We start from the raw sequence: 19,705 nt of genomic DNA, 5'->3' as shown, positions 1-19,705 counted from the left end.
ATTGTTTGAGCCGGGGAAGCAGAGATTGCAGTGAGCTCAGATTGCGCCGTTGCACAGCAGCCTGAGTGACTGGTATAATTAATAATAACAATAAAATTAAAAAATCAAAATTTTATTACCACTTACATTAAAAACAAGGGAAAGGAAGAGATTACGAATCTCTTCATGAATAAAGAGATTAGTCTATGAATAATGATTATTATAAATAAAAATGAGAATTAAAAAGACAGCTGAGGCCAGGTGCAGTGGCTCACACCTAGAATCTCAGCACTTTAGGATGCCGAGGCGGGTGGATCACCTGAGGTCAGGAGTTCAAGACCAGCCTGGCCAACATGGCGAAACCAACCCGTCTCTACTAAAAATACAAAAATTAGCCGGGTGTGATGGCGCACGCCTGTAATCCTGCTACTTGGGAGGCTGAGGCAGGAGAATCGCTTGAACCCAGGAGGCAGAGGTTGCAGTGAGCCGAAATCACACCACTGCACTCCAGCCTGGGAAACAGAGCTAGACCCTGTCAATCAATCAAATAAAAAATAAAAAGACAGCTGGTCATCGCTTCCTAAAAATATTACTGCTTCCAACTCTCCCTTTCCCCCAAATTCAGTATGAGATGGGAACCTTACCAAATAATCTGGTGGAGCTTGTCTAGGTGATGCTGAGTTTGTGTGTTTTGAAGGAGGAAAAGGTAGGAGAGAGTGAAATGTGTTATAATGTAGTATCCTGACACTGGTGAAATACTGGCTAAATATCTCCATTAAAAACAGAAAGTCATTTGCAAGTTTATTACCCTGCTACACTAGTAGAAACACTAGTAATATAATTTACCTTTATTCATTAAATAGTTGCCCCTTCAATGACTATTATGCTTCAGGTCAGATTGTTCCCTAATAACTTTGTGTATCTTAGTGACAGACTTTAAAAAATGATCCAAAGTATCTCAACATTCAATATTTCCAAATTATTCAATCTTCCTAGGGAAGGAAGAGTTTAGATTTCTTCATACCTGGAGATTGTCTTTTTCTGCATCTTCTTGTGGATTCACTCTCTTGGAGAGAAAGTTTTGAAGCAACATTTAAAGATCTTGACTGCTCACTTGACTTTGTGGCAATGACTCTGAAGTTAGGGAAGTTGGGACTATTTTCTGGTGTATTATTAGCACTTTTCCTGCCTCTGCGTTTTCTACGAGGACTAAGCAATTCCACAAATACATCTGCTTGCAGTGGACCATGACTGTGGCGAGTAGAACGACTGGCAATTCTTAAAGATTTTGTTTCTGTAGGAGGAGCAGAGCTTATCTTTCTTAGGCTTCTACCAGTTTTAGAAGAAACAGTTGTTTTGGGTGTGCTCTGCTGACTCCTTGAAGGGTATCTTCCAGGTTCTTGTCGCTGGCCACGACTTGAGAAAGAAGAGCCAAGTTTCCCTCTTGTTTTAACGGGCAATCTAACTTGTGGTCTTCCTCGTTTGGGTAGGCTATAAATATTGTTAGAAAACACAATTATTGTACAGAGCAATGATGAACACATGATTAGCTTTATTTTCCTTGTTGTATTTAGCCAATGAGTTTATATAAATTTTCTATATAACTGAGACTTATCCTAGACTCAATTCCTTAAAGAGTCAATAAGTTTTAAGTTTTCAAGGGAATCTAAAATGTGCTTTCATGTATTTCCTTGAAATGCGACGAGAATTATCTGCAAAGAGAATATTTTATATTTTCTTTTCTTTTTCTTTTGAGACAGAGTATCACTGTCACACAGGCTGGAGTGCAGTAGCACGATCACGGCTCACTGCAGCCTGACCTCCCTGTGATCAGGTGCTCCTCCCATCTCAGACTCCTGAGTAGCTAGGTGTATACCACCATGCCTGGCTAATATTTGTAGTTTTTTGTAGACATGGGGTTTTGCTATGTTGCCCAGGCTGGTCTCAAACTCCTGGACTCAGGCGATCTGCCTGCCTCAGCCTCCCAAAGTGCTGGGATTAGAGGCATGAGCCACTATGCCCAGTTGATATCTTCTTGGTAACTTCAGGACATCATTATGAAAATTAAGTCCTAAATTCTGATAAATTGTAATAAAATGCTCAGGAGAACCAACAAATAGACTTAGTCAATCATGTTGGAAAACTTAAAGAGTAATGAAGTAATCTTAAAATGAAATTCTTTTGTTTCCTTTTGCTACAGGAGACTACGACTTTTCATTATCATTGATACTGAGGTAACCTACAGTTTTAGTCAATGGCTGCCAGTGAAGTGGGCCTTGAACCTGTGGTTCCTGAATACCATGCCAAGAACCTCTCTGTTGTCTTCTGATTCTGACTATAAAACTATATTTAATCTTTTAACTGTCCTTGATTAAAAGAATGCAACACCTCCATTAACTCATTATCCCTCTCCCCATATACCTGGACTTCCAGTTTATCCCATGTTCTTGCAAGAATTTTCCACATTCTGTATTATCTTTATGCCTAACATAATACTGCCTTCACAAGCTACAGGGAAGATGGCTCTTCTAGCTGGTATTTCTTAAAACCTTGTTTAGAACAGATGGGGTGGCTCTATCTTAACTTCTCCAGCTGTGGTCCTTTTGTACTTTGACAGTTCTAGATTGCTTTGCTTCATACTCATTTTCCTGCTTCCACAAGAATGGGGTTCAAATGTTTAAAAAAAAAAACAGCCAGGGGGAGGGGGATGATAAGAACAAGGAGCACAATGACTTCCCTGATGTGACTGGCTATGGTCAGGCCTGCTGACAGAAAACCCCTAGTAGATCTGTCTAGCTTATAGCTACCGGTTAGACACAGGCACACCTCATTTTATAGTGCTTTGTGCTTCACTGCATGCTACAATTATGAAGTTTTTCTTTCTTTCTTTTTTTTTTTTAAACAAACTGAAGGTTTGTGGCAATTCTGCATCAAGCAAGTTTATTGGCATAATTTTTCCAACAGCATGAGCTCACTTTGTCTCTCTGTCAGATGACTGTTAGCATATTTTAGCAATACATTATTTTTAAATTAAGGTATAGAAATGTAAGACATAATGCTACTGTACACTTAGGAGACTATAGTGTAATGTAAACATAATTTTTATATGCCCTGGGAAACCAAAAAAATTTGTAACTTGCTTTATTGCTGTGGTCTGCAATTGGAATGGCAATATCTTTGAGGTATGCCTGTATATCTACCTTGTGGATATAAATATCCCTTTATTTCAGCCCTCAACCAGGGTCAAGTAAGGGGAGACTGCCCCAGTAGGAATATCCAGGCTCCACACTCATTCACTAGGCCTGAATGACACAGCATGCTAAGCTGCAGAATACTTAGTTATATGGTAGTATAGAAACTGTTTCTAGGTGCTAAGGTGGCAGAAGTATAAAAATACAGTGTGCTTCTTGGCATTTATCACTCTCTTTGAGATTCCCCAAATTATCAATACTCCCTTGGGAATATTTTTGAATGTTTATAATACATAAAAAGCAAGGGTAACTTCAGGCCGCTATATGTTAGTTTTTTCGTTTGTTTTGAGATGGAGTCTCGCTCTTGTCACCCAGACTGGAGTGCAATGGCGTGATCCGTTAGCTTACTGCAACCTCCACCTCCCAGGTTCAAGCAGTTCTCCTACCTCAGCCTCCCGAGTAGCTGGGATTACAGGTGCCCACCAACACCCTGGCTAATTTTTCTATTTTTAGTAGAGACGGGGTTTCACCATGTTGGCCAGGCTGGTCTCAAACTCTTGACCTCAGGTGATCTGCCTGCCTCAGCCTCCCAAAGTGCTGGAATTACAGGTGTGAGCCACCATGCCCAGCCTATATATTAGTTTTAAACTAAGTTACAGACCCTAACTATTCCATTTGTATTTGAATAGTGGAGAAATTGTCTAAGACCTACTGACTCATTTTATTGCATGTTAGGACTTACCTGACTTCTTCCTCTTCTTGAGAGTCATCTTCATCTTGTTCTACCTCATACTCTTCCTCCTCACTTTGACCTTCTTCTTCATCACCATCAACTTCATCATCCTCACCTCCCATACTGTCTTCCACATCTTCATCACTTTCCAAGGATGGTCTCTGTCTAGAGGAGAGTCTTCTAGGACGTTGCTTTGGTCGACATTCTGGACAAAACCAATCTCCTTCAGGCACAGTCTGAACAAATCACATAGATGATCATTAATCATCTATTGCTCAAAATCTTAATGTCTCATTTCTAATCTGATAAGAAGAAAAAAATACCTTGAGCTTTGGTCGAACACAGTAGGTATGATGACCCCTATCACAGCCATCACAAAGAACCATGTTTTCAGCATCGCCTTTCTTTCGACATATCTTGCAGCGCGCATTCAGTATAGATTTAGACCAAATCACACTACGATCCAAGGTGGATAGGTGAAGAAAAACTTGGGACAGACTAGCAGAAGAAAGGAGAGACTCTCTCCAACGGTCCAGAACTGTTTTATAAGAACGCCCACTGTCACTGGCATCTTAAATGAAAACGGAAAGTGATTACAATTTTTAGGCAAACCTAGTAATCTTCCTAGAAATAGTTGGTAAACACAGGTTAGATTTTGCATTTCTTTTCTTCTGATACTTAACAAAAAGACCATGCTGATATTAAAAACAAAAATCTCATGGAAAATATTTGCTGAGCCACATCTCGTTTATGACATAAGGAATTACTTAAATTCATAAATCAAATGCTAAGGGATTTTAATAGCTAAAGAGAAAAATAATTCGGACAATGTGTTCTCAATCTAGTCTTTGTATCAAATCTTGATCTAATTTTAAAAACTGGTTACATATGATTCCAAGTCTAAGTTACTATTCACTTGAATGAAGTATGTTACTTCCTCATCTCATAAAAGATGAACTGTTCTCCAAATTAAATATCGTCTATCTCTAAGAAAATAGTTTTAAAATTGTGGTAAGTAAAAACAATGTGAATACTACCAAAAAGGATTTTTCAGCACTAATATTTATATAGAAACATTTGAAACCTTCTGTCAGTCAACATCACCATTCTTTATCTTCTGGGCTAAAAAATTTAATCATCTGATTAAATGCTATCAATCAATAGTCATTTTATACTGGTGTGTGATTTCCATTTCAATCTTCAATATTGTTACCACCTTACTGTTCCTAAAACATGCAAGGTATATAAGACTCCATACATAATCTGGTTCTATAATACCATTATTTCCTACTATTATCCTCAAATAAAACCTCTTGGGCAGTAGCGTAACGGTTAAGAAAATGCAGGCTTTGGAGTCAGTCTGCTCTGAGGTGAGTACTGGCTCCCCCATTGAAGTTGGGCAAGTTAACCCATCTGTCTCTCAGGTTCCTCAACTGTAATACATGCAGAGTATCTGCCTCTAAGAGTTGTTGGAAACATTAAATGAGATAATACGCATAAGGCATATGAAGTGTCTGTCAGAGTAAATGCTAATATTACTATCGTTGTTTGTGCACGGTATAGCTCCCCCTATGTGCGGCACTTTAGAAAATATGAAACTAGTCTATTCTATGGTCCCTATACTTCAAGGAATGTTTAGTACAGCTGGGAAAGTGAAGAAATACACTATGAGTTAAAACCATAAAGCAAGAGACCTGTCAAGTACCAATGGACCTTGAGCTCCTGTTTGCCTGTTGGGCAGGGTGAGATTGACAGGACATGAAAACTAGGGCCCATCTAGGTGGTTAATCCCTCTCTAAAAAGCTAGGACCCCAGAAGGCTACCCCTTCAAGTGTCAGGGTGGAAACAGGTGCTACATAAAAAATGGAGAGCAAGAACATTGATTCACCTGGACTTTGGTGTTGGGTAGAAAGGGAACATAATCTTCCTGAGGATCAGGCAAAGCCTTGAACAGGTTTAAAACCGAAAAAACACAAGCTAAGATTTTAAAGTAGTCTAGGGTTGCTGGTGACCTCAAGTGAATGGCTGAAACAAGTACAATTTTTTGCAAATTCTCTCTGAAGACATTTTCAGATCAAATCTGAGGAATGAGAGTTAATCAAAATCACAAGGCACATGTGGAAACAAGACATTAAGTGAAAGCCAGCAGAATCAAACTCATAAAGACTTCAGATACTAGAATTAGAAACAGAATGTAAAATAACTGTTTAATATGTTTTAAGAAGTTTAAAATATGAATAACCAGGCAGTTTGAAAAAGAACCAGTTGGAACTTTTCAAAATGACTGAGACTAAAAACTGAGGCAAAAACACGATGGATGAGTCAAATGGCTCTTCAAAGCTGAGATGTTAATGAAGTTGGGAAAATACAAAGATATTACTTAGAATGCAGCATCAATATTTTTCTGTCTTTACGTTGTTTTGTTTTAGGTGTGTCTTTTGTAGACAGTATATAAAACCAACTAGATTTTATGTTAATACAGTCTTTTCTTCTATTTTCTTCACTCTCCTTGTCAACTATCCCAAACTGTATCTAACTTTTAATTGGAGCCAGATGTGGTAGCACACACCTGTAATCCCAGCACTTTGGGAGGCTAAGGCAGGTGGATCACGTGAGGCCAGGAGTTTGAGACCAGCCTGGCCAACACGGTGAAACCCCATCTCTACTAAAAATACAAAAATTAGCCAGGTGTGGTTGCAGGTGCCTGTAATCCCAGCTACTTTGGAGGCCGAGGCAGGAGAATGGCTTGAACTCGGAAGGCAGAGATTGCAGATTGTGCCACTGCACTCCAGCCTGGGTGACAAGAACAAGACTCTGTCTGAAAAAATATGTATATATAATAATTGGAGAGTACAGTCCACTTAAATGCATTTGATTTATTTCTCCCCTCTCATTGTGAGTGTTTTAGTTATCTTGGTTTTTAAAATGTAAGCCTTCATGAAAAGTTCTGGCCTGAGCAGGGCCTCCAAGGAACGAGGTAGCAAGAATAGCTAGTTCAAAGATCATGATCTTCCTGGGTAAATCAGAGAATATTCTCATTGGTAATGGCAAGGGATAAGGTTGCAGAGGTCAATGTGAAGGAATGGGAACAAAGACAAATTATAAGGACTTTTAGAATCTTGGAAATTAGTTTGAATGATTTTTTAATGAAAAGGTTGGTGAAATGCTATGGGATTTGATTAACGAGATGGTTTAAGAAAATTAAACCAGCAGTAACTCAAGGCCCAATTCTTATTCTAGTCCATAATGAATGTGCCTATTTTTCGGTGTTTGCATAGTACTGATATAAGGATAGAAAACAGTATATACAATTGATTCAATTTTTCTGTTGTTTCCCTATCTTAAACCTTGCTTTTCCTCCAGATTACACAACCATAAAGTGCAGAAAATGTCTTGTTTATCTTTTATTTTCCATTATGCTAGCATAGATAAATTCCTCAATAAATTATTAAAAGGATCTTACTAATATAAAATATTGGCAGTCATGTGATCAAATATTATAGTAGGAGACTTCATACTGTTTAATGGCCACTATACAGTAATCCATGTGACCAGGACAGGCTTCTCTAGGGGACAAAACATAAAAACACTTGTCCTATGTCTCTCCAAGCTAGTAAAAGAAAAAAAATGCTGTGAATAAATACTTTATGTGAAACAGGTAACCATAAGTTCCATAGCCATTCATTCTTTTCACTGATAGCTAAGTATACAAAGATTCACCAGTGTCAGCTTTCTGTATGCCAATTTAGAAGAGTGATTAGCTGAGGTGTGAAATATAGAAAGGGAAACGCTAGGAAGACATTATTTTAAGCTTACCCCCAAGTCCATTCCCTTCCAAAAAAATCAAATCCAAGGTTTTCCTTCAAAAGCTAAATATGCAAATGAGTACTCGGCCATAAAGTAAAATCATAATTCTTTAAAAAGACAAAACATAAATTTCTTTAAAAAGTTAAAAATTTACCATCTCTCACACTAGATCTTCCTCTCTCTTTTTCTTGTCTTTTTTTTTCTATCTCCCTTTTGATCCTTATTAATTTCTGTGTTACCTAATTTCAAATTGATATAGTTAGTTGAGGATTTTTTTTTTATAGCTTAAGGGTTTAACCATAAGTATGACTTTAAAAATAACGGAATTATCAATCTTAAAAAAACATCCTCATGTATCTTACCTAAAACATTTAAAACATTTTATCTTCCCCAAATGAAAAGTCTACTTTTATCAGTATGATTAATCTCTAGAATAAAAGGGACATATTAGAGAAGGTAGAACATAAGTCAAATTTTTATTTCTTACATGCTTCCTCAAGAAACTGAAATGATTTCTGAAGCTAAATTGGGAAAATGCCTGCTATGATTAATTTGCTATCCTGAAATATTATCAGGTGAATGGAGAATTTCAATATATATTCCATCTCAAATATTCATAAAGTAAAACCTGCTTTTCTCTCCCCAATTAATGATATTCTTGATTACTTTATTTCAGATAGCCTATCTCCATCTCCTGCTGTCCTGTGCAAAACAGACCTTTCAAAGGCTTAAGTTATTCTAATAACTTTTTATGGAGCATCAACAGTAGACACCCATATTATAAATGACCAACATTTGACTTCAACCAATATTTAACTTTGATACTACCAAAGTAACCAACTTTTCTTATTTCACTTATTTCTTAAGATCTTGAATTATAATTTTCCATCTTTTGGGATGAAATTAATGTTTGAAAACCACTGTATACAAACCAGCATAAGAAACAGTCTCTCTCATGTAACCTACTAGACAAGTTGTAACAACTCTCAGTATTAACCTGTTTGTCTAAATATTTAATTTGTGCAGATGAAAATACAGACATACTAAACAATTAATTTGATTTTCCCCCCTTCAACTTATAAAAAACTGTACTGAAAATTTCAGAAGTGGGAAAATAAGCAGTATTGTGTCTTATTCTTTTACTCTTTTGGAATCACAGTGTTAGTAGTAACAGTATCTTACATTTATAAAAGCCGCATGATTTACAAATAATTTTAAATTGAAATTTTAATTTAGGTAATTGTGTATTTTTTTTTTTCCCCACACCAATCTGCTTCCACTTTATTCTTGTTTATACATTCTCCTGCTCCCAGATTTGGAGGCAGAACACTATGTGAGCTCAACAGTCCTGCTCAGAGCCATGCTCCGTATCCCACCATTTCCCTTTTCCCAACCCCCACCCACTCCCACTCAGTAAGGCCCCTTGCCCAGGTTTTGCTCTTGGAAGAAAGCAGAAGAGCAGATGCAGGACTAAGATGATTCTCCTGACCCCGCTACCCCCAAGTGTAAGAGCAGTCCTGGATGGAATGGGTAAAGATTCCAATGAGGGATGGGAACCTCTTTCCGAGGCACGAGGGACCATCTTCTCAACCTGCTGCTTTTTCAGAGTTGGGTAGTATGCTGGCCAGGAGCTGGGGGCTGCAGCGCCTCCAGCTGACTGAGGAGGAGAGGAATGTGAGGACGCTGATGTGGGTCCACGGTCATCATAGAGGCCAGGAGCTGCCGTAATGCTGAAGAATGCCTGGGGCTTTGTGGGATGCTGAGTTGGTTCTGCACGGCAAGGGCCACACTGTCACCCTTTTGGAACACCATGTTATAAGGGCCTTCTCCTAACATCATGGCATATAGCACGCAGCCTAGGGACCAGACATCAGTCCGCGCATCGATGACACAGTGACTCTGCACAGAGAAGAGCTCTGGGGCTCGGTAGGAGATGGTGCACCGCTGGGCTGCCCAGTCCTGCAGAGTCAGAGCCTGGCGGGAGCCCTCCACATTGATGCATGCTTGATTCATAGAACCCAAGTCCATTAAAACTGGTTGCCCCTCATCTCCAAGCAATATATTGGTGGGCTTCAAGTCCCTGTGGGCATAACCCTTGGCATGAATGGCCTCAAGGCCTCTGCAGATCCCCAGCAGCGGCCAAAGGATTTGATCCTCGGTCAGGAAGTTGCCTTTGTCCTTCAGCCTTTCTATCTCATTCCACAGCGTACCTCTCTTGAAGAACGGTAGCAGCAGCCAGGCCTCGTGCTTAGCACACTGCTCCCTCAGACAGTAAGCCACAAGGCGAAGGATGTTGGGGTGACTGAAGAGGCAATGCATGTCGGCTTCTCGCTGGGCCTCCTCCCGGTCCTGCTGCTTGTGACACAGGATTCGCTTCAGGGCGTAGAAGTGTCCATCATGTAACCCTTCCACTAGGTCCACATAGCTGAATCCACCCTCCCCCAGTTTCTGGATGAAGAGGTAGTGCTTATTGTCAATGATGACAGTTCCCCGAGAGCAGACACACAGCGCGTGGCCCATAAAGTCTCAGTCATCCTCTTCAAGGACGGTCTGAGGCTACCGAAGAGCTCGTCCAGGGTGAGTGGGCTCTTCCAGGAGATGCACTGGGGGCCCAGCGGCTCATGACGATTGTCTAGAGAAAATGGGCCTTGCTCCTTCGCCAGCTTCAAGCGGGGGGGTCAGGGGCCTTAGGGCCTCAGGACACACAGAGGCTACCGGGCCACTTCCTCCAACCCCAGCCCACCTTTGGGCAGGCCCCGCTCCCACGCCCGTCGCGCCGCAAAGACAGAACACAGCGTAGTCTCAGAGGACGTGCGAAGCTCACGCCCACTCCTGGCAGGGCCCACCCCCGGCCTAGGAGCCCAGAGTCCGGAATGGGCCAGCCTGCACTCCCCGACTGACCTGGCTCGGGCGGTAATTGTGTATTAATATGGGGTTGTAATAAATACAGAGTGATCCCTTGTACATAAAGGATCAGAAAGAAAATAATAAGAAATGCTGAAGACTGGGAAATAAAAGTGACATAGCAAATACCAACTGTGCTGTCTTTGGGGGCTGTGATTATACATATTTTATTTCTTACAATTGCTACTTTCAGTGTGGCCGGTGGGTTATTAAGCTTACGGTAGGATTATCAATTTACAAAAGTGTGAATAGACTTAATGTGATACTGCCCACAAACTCTTCAATTTAAAAAGTTTACAAATACATTCACATTTCAAAACTGCTCTGATCGCATTGTCTATGAAAACTTTGTTCTAATACTCAATGAGATATCAAAAAATTATTATTTTTATTTTTTTGAGACAGTTTCTCTCTTGTTGCCCAGGCTGGAGTGCAATGGTGCAGTCTCAGCTCACTGCAACCTCTGCCTCCCAGGTTCAAGTGATTCTCCTGCCTTAGCGTCCCAAGTAGCTGGGATTACAGGCACGTACCCCACACCCACCTAATTTTGTATTTTTAGTAGAGACGGGGTTTCACCATGTTGGTTAGGCTGGTCTCAAACTCCTGACCTCAGGTGATCCACCCGCCTCGGCCTCCCAAAGTGCTGGGATTACAGGCGTGAGCCACCACTCTCAGCTAAAACAATTATTTAAGGATTTTAGTCAACTCAAGTAGTTCTTTCAATATGAGACCAAAAAGATACGGTTTAAGAAAGTTATTTCTTCCATGATCTCATTACAAGAATATAAATATCTCAACATGATGAGTTATAAATTAAACATCTCAAAAAGGCAACAGGGAATTAGAGACAGTTCTGATATAAACATTGATTTAGACTTCTGAAACAGGTATTTTCCCAAAAACATAATGATTAGGTTCCTAGATTAGTCCCTAAAAACCCACTAATTTCATAATTTGTGAAAAAGTGATAGATAGTATTATTCCTCACTATAAATTATAGAGCATTTCCTCACCCGTGTTCCATTTAACACTTGGTATTTCTGATTTAGCATGTGGGTCAGTGACTCTTATCATCAAACTATGCCCCAAATGGTAAACTTTTAAGTCATTTACTTCGGGTTCTCTTTCAAATAACAGAAAAAAAAAGTTACACATAATCTTTGATTATTCAAGGTCTGACTAGTTATAGGTTTTGGTGATCTTTTTTTTCTTTTAAAGAGACAGGGTCTTACTCTGTCACCTAGGCCACAGTGCAATGGTGTGGTCACAGCTCATTGTAACCTCAAATTCCTGGGCTCATAGGATCCTCCCACCCCAGCCTCCGGACTACAGGTGCACGCCACGATGCCCAGCTAATTTTTTTTTTTAAATTTTGTAGAGATGGGGTTCTTGCTATATGATGCCCAGGCTGGTCTCAAACTCTTGGACTCAAGCTATTCCGCCTCAGCCTCCCAAATTGTTTAGATTACCGGCATGAGCCACTGTGCCTAGCTGGTAATCTTTCTTTTGGTGAAACTCTTCACAAAAGACTGTGTTACTCTAAAAATAAATCTCACCTTAAAAGAACTCATTTAAAAATGAAAACATCTCAAGTTTTTAAGATTAGTTTATCAGTTTCATTATGTCAGACAATAAAATTCTATTAGTTAGAGGCCAACTCAAAATTACTTATAACACAACTAATATTTTGAAATAAAAACAGATACTTACCAAGTGGAGCTTTCAGAAAACGCCGCTCAATGCCCTGCTCTATTTGAAAGAGTGCCATTGCCAGATAATGAACCACACTGCTCACTGACTGTGGTGTGCTTGCATTCGTTGATACAGTACTTGGAGTTTCTGTTTTTATCCCCAAAAGTCTACAATTAAAACAATTCAGAGTTTATGGTACTTAAAAACACTATTAGGTAAAACTTAAGACCATTCATTGGTTCAAATGCTTATTTATACCTTTGTAAAAAGCCACTTCCTCAGTCTCAAGGAGTTGCAGTAAACAGTAGGGAAGGGAGATTCATTTAGAAGGACTAAGGGTAAATATTTGAAGGAGAGAGAGAGGAAGAGGGAAGGCTTATAGGAAAGGTTTTAGAGAGGTGACATTGTGATGGGCCTTAAAGCCTAAGTATTTCAGGCAGCTTATCTCTATTTCTCGTTTTGTTTTGTTTTTTGAGACAGAGTCTCACACTGTTGCCCAGGCTGGAGTGCAGTGGCATGATCTCAGCTCAATGCAAGCTCTGCCCCCCTGGGTTCACACCATTCTCCTGCCTCAGTCTCCTGAGTAGCTGGGATTACAGGCGCCCACCACCATGCCCGGCTAATTTTTTGTATTTTTAGTAGAGATGGGGTTTCACTATGTTGGCCAGGTTGATCTCGAATGCCTGACCTCATGATTCACCCGCCTTGGCCTCCCATAGTGCTAGGATTACAGGTGTGAACCACTGGGCCTGGCCGAAAATGATCATTTTAAAGTGCAAACTCATTCACTCAAAGCCTTTGTACATGGTTTTTCTTCCCAGTGTCCTATTTTTCTCAACTTTAGGGCTCAGCTTTGCAGTCACTTCCTCTTGCACTTCCTTTACTGTCTCCCATGTTCCACTAACACAGGTAGCCTGCCCATGTACTTCATTTGCACTGGGTTTAACCCGTCAGAACCCCGTTCTAGTAAATATAATGCTAGCCTCATGTTTCTCCATTGTTCCCTTCTAGATGACAAACTGCTTAAAGGCATATAATATCCAAAATAATCTTGAAAAAAATAGAAGTATCTACAGATATAAGATATAGATTCTGATTAGTAATAATATTTAATACATATATATACTTATTTAGAGATGAGGTCTCATTGTTGCTCAGGGTGGAGTGCAGTGGCACAATCATTATTAGCTCACTGCAGCTTTGAAGTCCTAGGGTACAACAATGGAATAGATGGGACTACAAGTGCATGCTGATCAGGCGTGGTGGCTCAGGCCTATAATCCCAGCACTTTGGGAGGCCGAGGCGGGTGGATCACGAGGTCAGGAGATCAAGATCATCCTGGCGAACGTGGTGAAACCCTGTCTCTACTAAAAATACAAAAATTAGCTGGGCATGGTGGCACGTGCCTATAATTCTAGCTACTCGGGAGGCCGAGGCAGGAGAACTGCTTGAACCAAGGAGTAGGAGGTTGCAGTGAGCTGAGATTATGCTATTTTACTCCAGCCTGACAACAGAGCAAGACTCTGTCTCAAAAAACAACAACAACAACAAAAACCAAGTGCATGCCACCATGCCCAGCTAATTTAAAAAAAAAAAAGAGACAGGGTCTCACTATGTTGCCTAGGCTGGTCTCCAACTCCTGGCCTCAAGTGATCCTCCTGCTTCAGCCTCCCGAGTAGCTGAGACTACAGGCCCAAGCCGTCTTGCCTGGCTCAAATAATACTCAAGTCTACCAGAATTTACTAATTTACTAAGTTTTCCTATAGAAAAGAAGAATGATAGTATAATTACTTTCCGAAATTAATAAAACCTTAAGTTCAAAGATTAAAAAAAAGAAACTTTTGAGAAATTATCATTATTTGAATGAATTGTCTTTTGGATGCAGTAGTACAGAGTGGAGTAACAGAGATCCTGAGGTTTAGAAAATGATCATTCCAGTGGTTACAAATATCAAGGTCCTCATGACAAGTTTTTAAGATAAGAAAAAGCAACATATTTACTTAAAAAAAAAAAAACCTTAAAATGGCAAGGAAAAGTAATGGTTACTTTAGAAAAATCCATTTGTACCTGTCTTTTACTATGACCTTTGTTTGTTCATCAATTTCCATCTCTTCTACGTCTTCATTCACAGTTTTAATTATCCCATTTTCCTTGTTTTCCTCACTTAACAGCTCATACCGTCCACTTTCTAATGCTGATCTCCAGATATATCGATCTGTAACCTGTAACAAAATTCAAACTTACTAACCATGGAAAATGGAATATATTGTTTCTGAGAGGTATGAAGTTCAATATACATATAAAATCAATTCATGGATATTTTAGAAATGATTATGAATCAAAAAGGTATCTAAAAATAAGGTTACTAAGTGGCCAAACTGGAATTCATATTCTTCACAGATGAAAACCATACTACCTTACTTTCTGTATACATAAATCATAAACAGTTCTAAGACTGGCCACTTGATAGCAGCAAAAAAGTGATAGATGATGGCCAAGGCATGAACAGAATACATTATAAGCCACGAATTACAGATTTTTAAAAGGTAAACAAAGAAACAAACCAATCAACCAGACTCAGCGGAGAAGGCAGGGGCTAGTCAAGGAAGAAGAAAATATCCTTACACATTTCAACATCTAATGAAAATATCAGAAAAAATATTTTGATGCAGGGGAATAAACTTAAGTTTTCATAAAAAATTTATCATTCTCTGGTGTTTATTCAAAACACATATGCCTTGTCTATGCCATATAATTAACAAATATGACCAAAATTCTGGACCAAGTAGATTAGACAAACTAAAAATGGGAACAAGTACAAACCTTAATTGCTCCTAATGTTCCTTGGTAGATTCTATCTTCAATATCTAAAAGAAAATCTCTCAGCCTTAGTTCAAGTTGCTTTTCTGCACACATTTGAGATGGATCATATGCATTGGAAGATCTTCCCCGACTATATGTTGGTTTGCTATCAGGCTGAGGTTTATCTGAAATAGTAAATAATTTTATTATAGTTTTCTTATTAAAAACTATAATTACTCCATGTGGCTGTTATGATCTTGAAATAATGGATATAAAAGTGCTTTGTAAATCCTCAAGTGCCACAAATGAATGAATATCATTTATCTTATAAAGCCCTTGTACAGCTACTCAGGAGGCTGAGGCAGGATTGCTTGAGCCTAGGAGTTTGAGTCTGCAGTGAACTATGATATGCCACTGCAATCCAGCCTGGGCAACAGAGCGAGACTCTGTCTCTAAATAAATAACTAAAGCCCTTGTGTCCAGAATATATAAAGAACTCTTACAGCACAATAAAAAGACAACCCAATTTAAAAATGGGCAAAGGATCTGAATAGATATTTAAGGAAGATATACAAATGGCCAATGAGCACATGAAAAGATGCTCAACATTGGCCAGGTGCGGTGGCTCATGCCTGTAATTCCAGCACTTTGGGAGACCAAGGCGGGTGGATCACCTGTCAGGTCAGGAGTTCGAGACCAGCCTGGCCAACATGGTGAAACCTCATCTCTGCTAAAAATACAAAAAATTTGCTGGGCGTGGTGGCAGGCGTCTGTTATCCCAGCTACTTGGGAGGCTGAGACAGGAGAACACACTTGAACCCAGCAGGCAGAGATTGCAGTGAGCCCAACAGCCTGGGCAACAAAAACAAAATTCTGTCTCAAAACAAACAAACAAAAAACCCCAAGAATTGTGATCTATAGTTTTTAATCCTGAAAAAAACTGAAGTGGTCATGGTAACATGCCCCTAAATTTAAGCAATTGTTTTTTAAATTTTGATTTAATTTAAAATGTTTTTAGCTCTATTTTCTCCCCCACAGGAAACAAGTAAGCAATTCTTTACCTAGAGAATCTCATTTATTAATATAAAAACTCACATCTAAAAATGCCTTACTGTTTTTTCTTATTTGTCATCAGTGGAGAAACCATCAAGCAGGAAATGCTGCTATTCGACCTGCCCTTGCAGCCAGGCTCCAAAGAAGTGACCATTAGTGGACCTTCTCCCTGGACTCTCAGCCAAAACCCTTAATGAGTAACCTCACTCACCATAATCTGTCCAAAACTGATGGCAGCCTTAGAGTCTCTTGGATTTCAGAGTCTACTGACCAAGGAATAAGGAGATCAGGGAGAATATGTATTTTGTTATACCATAGATTTGTTCCTCATAATTCAAATAGAACCCAGTGGAATTTAGAGAATCGTGTTTCTATAAAGAAACACATTCCCAAACTCTAACTTGCAAACTAAAAGGATAGCCTAAATCAAAGATAAGGTGCTGTAAATGTATATCTAATAGCTTGAAAAAATGCTTAATCCTGAATGACCAGAGATTAGGGGGAGGAAAAAGCAGTAAAAACAATTTTCATTGAAAATTTACCTGAAAAATGAAATTTCTCTTCAGAAAAACGGGCTAGCTGTGCACATATTCTGCTTTTCTCTTGTAACAAAGTTTCTTTTAAGGCACTTTCTCTATGTCCTCTAGAATTAAGAGCTTCAATAAGCTGGTCTAGCTGTTCACAAGAACTGTAAAAGCACCACCGATTTGGCTTATGCACTGGTTTTGGCAGCTGCACAGAATGGTCACATGGACCTTGGTCAATGTTGGAGGTAGATTCAGACATCAAAGGCTCTCCAGTTTTAGTGGATACCTGAGGATCTTGAGACTGTACATTATTCTGAAATGATGAAGGTCTAGGCAACAGCATGTCTTCAGTAAGACCAGAATAATCCTCTTCAATAAAGAGTCCAGGAATAGAAGGGAAAATCCAGTATCGTCTATACATGCGGTCACGACCCAAGGGAAAGATATTGGTACAGGCTATGGCACTTTGGATTTTTTCCAAGAGCTCTTTCTCTTTTCGTTGGTGTTCCTGTTTTAATGCTTCATCCTCTTCAGCAGTAAGAGGCTCTCTTGTCACACAGTTGATCTCTTCTTGCCTTGTAAATTCTTTAAATCCATTTTGTCCTCTTTTCCCTGTAGTTAAAATAAAATGTTTCATCATCATCATATTTCAAGTTTCCATTAGAAAAATATGAGATACAAATTTACCCCAAGTTATTAGGTGTTACAGACTAAACTGTGTCCCCTCTCCACAACCCAAGTTCATATGTTGAAGCCCTAACCTCCAATGTGACTGTATTTGGAGATAGAACCTTTAAGGAGGTAATTAAGGTCATAAAGGTGGGGCCCTAATCCAACATGATTGGTGTTCTTAAAAGAACAAGAGACACGAGAGATCTTGTTCTCTGACATGCACAGAGAAAAAGCCATGTAAGGATATAGCAAGAAGGCACTGTCTGCAAGCCAAGAAAAAGCCTCTTCAGACACTAACCCTGCTTGATCTTGGACTTCCAGACTCCAGAACTGTGAGAAAACAAATTTCTGAAATTTCTGTTGTTTAAGGCACCCCAGTCTGTGGTATTTCGTTATGGCAGCCTAAGCAGACTAATACTCTATGTTATTAAGAAATCAATATACTTAAATCTAAAGGGGCATACAAAATCTGTAATTTCCATACTGGAGAGTGCAGTAGAGTATGATAGTTATCCTCCAGTAGTCATCCCAGTCCTTCCTCTAAGGGAGGAATAACAGCAAATTACTTCTGGAGAAGACCAGCTTATAAATATTTGTCTTTGTGGATCTTTTGGTCTTCACAGCTATTCAATTCCACTGTTGTGGCCCAAAAGCAATCACAGGCAACATGCAGACAATCACCATGGCTGTGGTTCAATGTAACTATTTATGGACAGTGAAATCTGAATTTCTTTTTTTTTTTTTTTTTGAGACGGAGTCTCGCTCTGTCACCCAAGCTGGAGTGCACTGGCCAGATCTCAGCTCACTGCAAGCTCCGCCTCCCGGGTTCATGCCATTCTCCTGCCTCAGCCTCCCGAGTAGCTGGGACTACAGGCGCCCGCCACCTCGCCCGGCTAGTTTTTTTGTATTTTTTAGTAGAGACGGGGTTTCACCGTGTTAGCCAGGATGGTCTCGATCTCCTGACCTTGTGATCCGCCCGCCTCGGCCTCCCAAAGTGCTGGGATTACAGGCTTGAGCCACCGCGCCCGGCCAAAATCTGAATTTCATATAATTTTCACTTATCACAAAGTATCATTCTTCTTTTTTCCAGTCATTTAAATTGTAAAAATCCAGCCGGCGCAGTGGCTCATGCCTGTAAATCCCAGAACTTTGGGAGGCCAATGTGGGCGGATCACCTGACATCAGGAGTTCTTGACCAGCCTGGCCAACATGGTGAAATCCCATCTCTACTAAAAATACAGAAATTAGCTGGGCGTGGTTGCAAGCACTTGTAATCCCAGCTACTCAGGAGGCTGAGGCATGAGAATCGCTTGAACCCAGGAGGTGGAGGTTGCAGTGAGCCAAGATCATGCCACTATACTCCAGCCTGGGGGATAGAGTAAGACTCTGTCTCCAAAAAAGGGGGAAAATTCCTTTTTATCTTATGAGTTATACAAAAACAGGGCAGGGCAGGGCACAGTGGCTCACATCTGTAATCCCAACACTTTGGGAGGCCGAGGTGGCTGGATCACTTGAGGGTAGGAGTTTGAAACCAGCCTGGCCAACATGACAAAACACATCACTACTAAAAATACAAAAATCACCCAAGTGTGGTGACGTGCACCTGTAATCCCAGCTACTCGGGAGGCTGAGGCAGGAGAATCGCTTGAACCCAGAAGGTGGAGGTTGCAGTGAGCCGAGATGGCGCCACTGCACCCCAGCCTGGGTGACAGAGCGAGACTCCACCTCAAAAAACAACAAATAAAAGGAGGCCGGCCAGATTTGGCATACAAACTGTTATTTACTAACCACTGGTTGAAGGTAACAGAACCACTAGTTTTCATCTGGGCACTTAGCAACCCAAAAGAAGGACAACATTTCCCAGAGTAGGCACGAAAAACTTTTGTTCAAAGAGATGGGATCAGAAGCAGTGTGTGTACCCTCTGGACTGTGCTTCCCTTTCCTCCTTCCCACTTCCAACTAGCTAGAATGCAGACATGGTGATAAATCATTTTGGAACATGAGAATGGCAGCAAAACCCTAAGGATGGCAGTACCAACAAGATAGAAAGAGCTTGGACCCCTGATAATCTGCCTTGACTTTGACAATATGTTGGAATTAAATTTCTCTGTTGTTTCAGTTGCTGTCAAATTGCTTTGATAGTTGGGAAGTATTTTTTCATTCTATTTCTTTTGCTTGAAAGAGTTTGCGTAAGACTGGAATTATCTGCTTTTAAAAAAAATTTGGCAGAATTCACCTATAAAGTTGTCTAGGACTGATGTTTTCTCTGCAGAAAGATTTTAGTACTGATTCAAGTTCTTTAATCGTTTAAGACCATCTACATTAACAAATTTCTTCATAAATCC

The 19,705-nt window shown here is 40.0% G+C and overlaps 2 protein-coding genes across 4 annotated transcripts in view; both read right to left on the bottom strand.

Annotated features, from left to right (window-relative positions):
- BAZ1A (bromodomain adjacent to zinc finger domain 1A) overlaps window positions 1-19,705 on the bottom strand; it is a 131,280-nt gene that overhangs the window by 8,158 nt on the left and 103,417 nt on the right. For 2 of the 3 annotated variants that reach the window (XM_033188273.1, XM_033188272.1), the window contains 7 exons: window positions 16,704-17,300; window positions 15,130-15,293; window positions 14,374-14,528; window positions 12,325-12,473; window positions 4,227-4,474; window positions 3,913-4,139; window positions 1,004-1,470 (listed from right to left, as the gene is read on the bottom strand). In XM_033188273.1, coding sequence (XP_033044164.1) covers window positions 1,004-1,470; window positions 3,913-4,139; window positions 4,227-4,474; window positions 12,325-12,473; window positions 14,374-14,528; window positions 15,130-15,293; window positions 16,704-17,300 — 2,007 coding nt within the window. The remainder of the gene's footprint in view (window positions 1-1,003; window positions 1,471-3,912; window positions 4,140-4,226; window positions 4,475-12,324; window positions 12,474-14,373; window positions 14,529-15,129; window positions 15,294-16,703; window positions 17,301-19,705) is intronic. The other variant, XR_004431676.1, reaches the window with a different exon arrangement.
- Window positions 8,958-11,093, bottom strand: LOC117069823 (serine/threonine-protein kinase 16-like). Its single transcript, XM_033188293.1, has one exon. The coding sequence runs from the start codon at window positions 10,228-10,230 to the stop codon at window positions 9,313-9,315; it is 918 nt and encodes a 305-aa protein (XP_033044184.1). The 5' UTR covers window positions 10,231-11,093; the 3' UTR covers window positions 8,958-9,312.

The sequence above is a fragment of the Trachypithecus francoisi genome, unplaced genomic scaffold (genome assembly GCF_009764315.1).
Source record: "Trachypithecus francoisi isolate TF-2019V2 unplaced genomic scaffold, Tfra_2.0 Lachesis_group3, whole genome shotgun sequence".
Taxonomy (NCBI): Eukaryota; Metazoa; Chordata; class Mammalia; order Primates; family Cercopithecidae; genus Trachypithecus; species Trachypithecus francoisi.
The sequence above is the reverse complement of the archived record's forward strand: the minus strand, read 5'-3'. Positions and strand labels throughout refer to the sequence as shown.